The 3,945-nt window shown below is 32.0% G+C and overlaps 1 protein-coding gene across 1 annotated transcript; it reads left to right on the top strand.

Annotated features, from left to right (window-relative positions):
• The first annotated feature begins 230 nt into the window (after positions 1-230).
• On the top strand, positions 231-3,562 carry LOC114262302 (agamous-like MADS-box protein AGL104). Its single transcript, XM_082917606.1, has 11 exons — positions 231-415; positions 601-654; positions 760-778; positions 874-935; positions 1,030-1,057; positions 1,165-1,226; positions 1,371-1,470; positions 1,553-1,603; positions 1,695-1,849; positions 2,193-2,376; positions 3,410-3,562. Exons 1-11 carry the CDS (start codon positions 231-233, stop codon positions 3,560-3,562), a joined length of 1,053 nt encoding a protein of 350 aa, XP_082773732.1.
• Positions 3,563-3,945: the final 383 nt, after the last annotated feature.

The following is a 3,945-nucleotide window of genomic DNA, read 5'->3' as shown; positions in this document are numbered from 1 at the left end:
AAAGTGCAAAGATAATGAGTAAATCTCGCTCATTCACCAAACCAACTTCCACCCTTCAAGGTTTTGAGCTTCAAAATCTCTACCATTAACCACCTCACAAATCGCAACCCCTTCTTCTCCAATCTCTCTCTCTCTTTCTCATGTTTGCTTAAATTGTAATTTTGTTTTCAAAATTGTTTGGAGTTTTCTATACATTTTACCGTCTTGTAATAGATTGATAGATTAACGAAATGGGTCGTGTTAAACTTCAAATAAAAAGAATTGAAAACAACACAAGTAGACAAGTTACCTTTTCCAAACGTAGAAATGGACTCATCAAGAAGGCCTATGAGCTATCTGTTCTTTGTGACATTGATATCGCTCTCATCATGTTCTCTCCATCTGGCCGTCTCAGTCACTTCTCTGGCAAGAGAAGGTACAATATTTCATATATCTTTGATGTACATATTTATCAAGTATCAAGAAGCCACATGCATGCATGTTTTTCTTTTTCGTTGTGTGTTGCTATTTATCTTCCACCTTTTGTTAAGTATATGAGTATTTTTGTTTCTAAGGTTTATTATGCGATGATACTTTTATTTATTTATTTTTATTTTATAGAATTGAAGATGTGCTTAGCCGGTACATAAATCTTGCGGATCATGATAGAGGAGGGTACGATCTTTTTCTAGTTTGATGTTAATTTTGGTCATTTGATTGTGTTGCTTCATGAATAATTTTTACCAAAAAATTGATTCCAACATTTCTTGTGAATTGCAGCATTCTTCAAAATAGAGAGGTATGATGGTATACTCTCTTGGTACTCGTTGTATTGATTTATTTTTTTGAGAAATTAAAATATTGAAACAAAAAATTGTATCCATATGAATGCAGTACTTGATCACCACCCTAAAGAAACTAAAAAATGAAGATGACATGGCCCTTGAATTTGCCAGGTTTTCCTCTCTCACTCTCTCTCTCTCTCTATATATATATCAACATCGCTATGAATTGAGTTTTCTAACTGTATTTTTTTTTTCCCCGAACCAGTCCAACAGAGCTTAACTCAACTGCTGAGGTAAATGAAAAATTTTCCCATTTAGAGAGCTCTTCTCTTATGGAATAAAATCACTTTTGAGTTTGCTTATCATTAATTTGTTTTTTTATTTTTATTTTTTTATATAGGAACTTCAACAAGAAATCAATAATTTACAACATCAGCTGCAAATGGCTGAGGAACAACTGAGGTTAGAGAATTTTTTTTTTTTTTTAAATGAACTATTAAAGATTAACTATGCATGATTGATGTTGTCTTATTTACCATGAATTTTGATGGATTATTGAAAGTAATATGTGTAAATTGTTTTGTGTATGCACAAATCAATTCAAAGTATATTTGAGCCGGACATACTGGGGTGTACATCAATGGAGGAACTCGAGTCATGTGAAAAGAACCTCTTGGAGTCAATGAATCATGTCATACAAAGAAAGGTAATGTAACTAGGAATGAAATATCTCAAAAACTGATTAATTCATGTATTCATTTTTAATCCCCCTTTTTTTCATATTACAGAAATACTTAATGGGTGATCATTTGTCGAGTTTTGACCATCAAAGTATGCAGGTAATCAAACTAAATGTGTATTTTCAGCTTGTATTGTGTTTTTAATTTTCGTACCTATTGGAAAATAACAATCATTTCTTTCTCTTAAAAGCAGATGAATTCATTGGGGCAAATGTTCTTTGAAGCACAAGTGGGGATGCCAACAACCTCATTCCAAAATGATTTAGTTAGTTGGATGCCACAGAATGGAGATAATCAAAACCATATTTTTGGTAGTTCTCATGATCATCCTTGTATCCCTCTAAGGTATAGATGGATGTAATAACCTTAATATGTTTCTCTATCAAATCTATTAACCTATAGACAAAAATATTAAGAACGGTGGTTATGGCAAAGATTTAAAGTACTTGACTAAATAGCTTGAACAATGATGCGATTGAATGTGTGATTTTGATCAAGCCTCTACTCTTCCTATGATTAATATCTTCCACTTTGTTAGTTAAATTCAATTTTTATTTTTTATTTTTTATCAGTAAAAAGAAATTTATTAATGTAAACGCAGATTATGGGCATAATATTCTTTAGTTCCTCCATTTTTTAATTAATTGGATTGTCCATTAAGTGATGAATTTCTTGTGTTTAATTTCAGGAATGATTCACCAACAACAATTTACAATTCATTATCCCATGCAACAGATGAAAATGGAGAGCCAAACAGCATAAGTGGGTGTCCCATTCACAGCCCAAATGATGATCACAGCCTTTCACAATGGCACCATGCCTGCACTTCAAGCCTCTTCTCATCCCTCATGCCATCAACCGCCTTCCCTCAAGTAATGGTCTACACATCTTAAAATCCTACTATCTAGTATGGCTTTTAATATTTGCCGATGCATATATTTTTAGCCTGTTGATACTGATACACTTTGGTATATGAATAGAAATGAAAATCACATCTGTTTCAACCAGTTCATGAAACATATCAGTTTATATCTGATTCATGACCCAATTGATAGAAACAAAATTTTCAATTGTTATAAATCTCTTTTTATTATTATTATTTTAGTTTTTGCGGATGATTTCAAAAAATTGACCATTGTGTCACTCAATTTTTGATATATTAATTGCTCGATATTACTGATATATACTCCAACCAACACCGGTTTATCTCTCAATTCTCTATTTAAAATCTTGCTATTTCTCTTTTTGCTTAAGTTTTGAGAACTTGTTTTCTAAATATTTTTTTTTGAAAAATTAGAAACTTGTTTGAGAAATTAAACACAAAAACAATATATTTAAAAAAATTGAAAATTATTTCCACCTCAAAAAATATAAAACTGTATGAAAGTACTAGGCGTTTTCATTTAAAAAAAAAAATTTCACCAAATTAGTTTTTGATATATTTTTAATTAATTAATTAATTATTTATTTATAGAAAACACATTCTAAAAACTCAATAGTTATAACCATGTTGGTTTGGGCAGTCTATTCGGAAATTTACTCTGATTTTAAATGGGTCCCTCGCTAGTAGATGGTGGGATTAATCCTCCAAGGATTAGTTGAGGTGCACGCAAACTGGCTCGGATACCTTGAGTTATCAAAAAAAAAAAAAAAAAACATAGAGCCGCCATGGCCTAACCTATGGCACAGACACCTAACACAGACAATGACCATGACAGCCACAAAAATGAGGCCAAATCAACATGGTTATAAATCACTTAGACCCCAAAATGTTAATTACATTCTCTATGACAGGAATTACAAATAAAAGCAATAACAAAACATGATTAATTAAAAAAATAATAATTATTTACCAAATAATAATAATAATAATAATAATTGTTGTAATTTCATTCTTCTTGCTAGAATGATATGGAGGTTAGTCCTCCAGACATAGCAGCTGCCGAGCAACATCATCAGCAAGTCGAGGCCACATCAACTTGCCTGGAGGTGCCATCTAATGAAGAAGATGGAAATTTTGAGAACAAATTGCCCGAGCTTAACATGGAATCAAGTTAATATAGTCCTACTAAATTTTCTCCGGTCATGAATCAAACTGTGCAAGGAGGCATTGTAATTAGGGCCAGAGAGAAGAATAGTAATGAACCTTATACGGTATTGGGCTTGGTTGATCTTGGAAGTTTTGAAGACAGTTGTGTACCTATTAGACATGAGCTTAAGGAATTATATAAATGTAGACGACGACAAAACAAAAAATTTAATGTTCTAATTTATTGTTGTTTACATTGTTCTCTCTCTTACCTTAGGGCAGCGCCACATTCAATTGAAGTGTTTATTTGAACACCACCCTAAATTGTTCTCCTCCTTATTTTCATGTAATATTTTTCGAACACCCTTGGTTGCGTTTTTTTTGCCTTGACACCCTAGGTTGTTTGGATTGT

Source organism: Camellia sinensis, chromosome 1, assembly GCF_055761805.1.
Source record: "Camellia sinensis isolate YWXY chromosome 1, ASM5576180v1, whole genome shotgun sequence".
Lineage (NCBI taxonomy): Eukaryota > Viridiplantae > Streptophyta > Magnoliopsida > Ericales > Theaceae > Camellia > Camellia sinensis.
The sequence above is the reverse complement of the archived record's forward strand: the minus strand, read 5'-3'. Positions and strand labels throughout refer to the sequence as shown.

Coding starts and splice junctions, on each gene's coding strand:
- LOC114262302 (XM_082917606.1), top strand. CDS start 231: ATGGGTCGTGTTAAACTTCAAATAAAAAGAATTGAAAACAACACAAGT. Junction 936..1,029: donor ATGGCCCTTGAATTTGCCAG/GTTTTCCTCTCT, acceptor TCCCCGAACCAG/TCCAACAGAGCTTAACTCAA. Junction 1,604..1,694: donor TTGACCATCAAAGTATGCAG/GTAATCAAACTA, acceptor TTCTCTTAAAAG/CAGATGAATTCATTGGGGCA.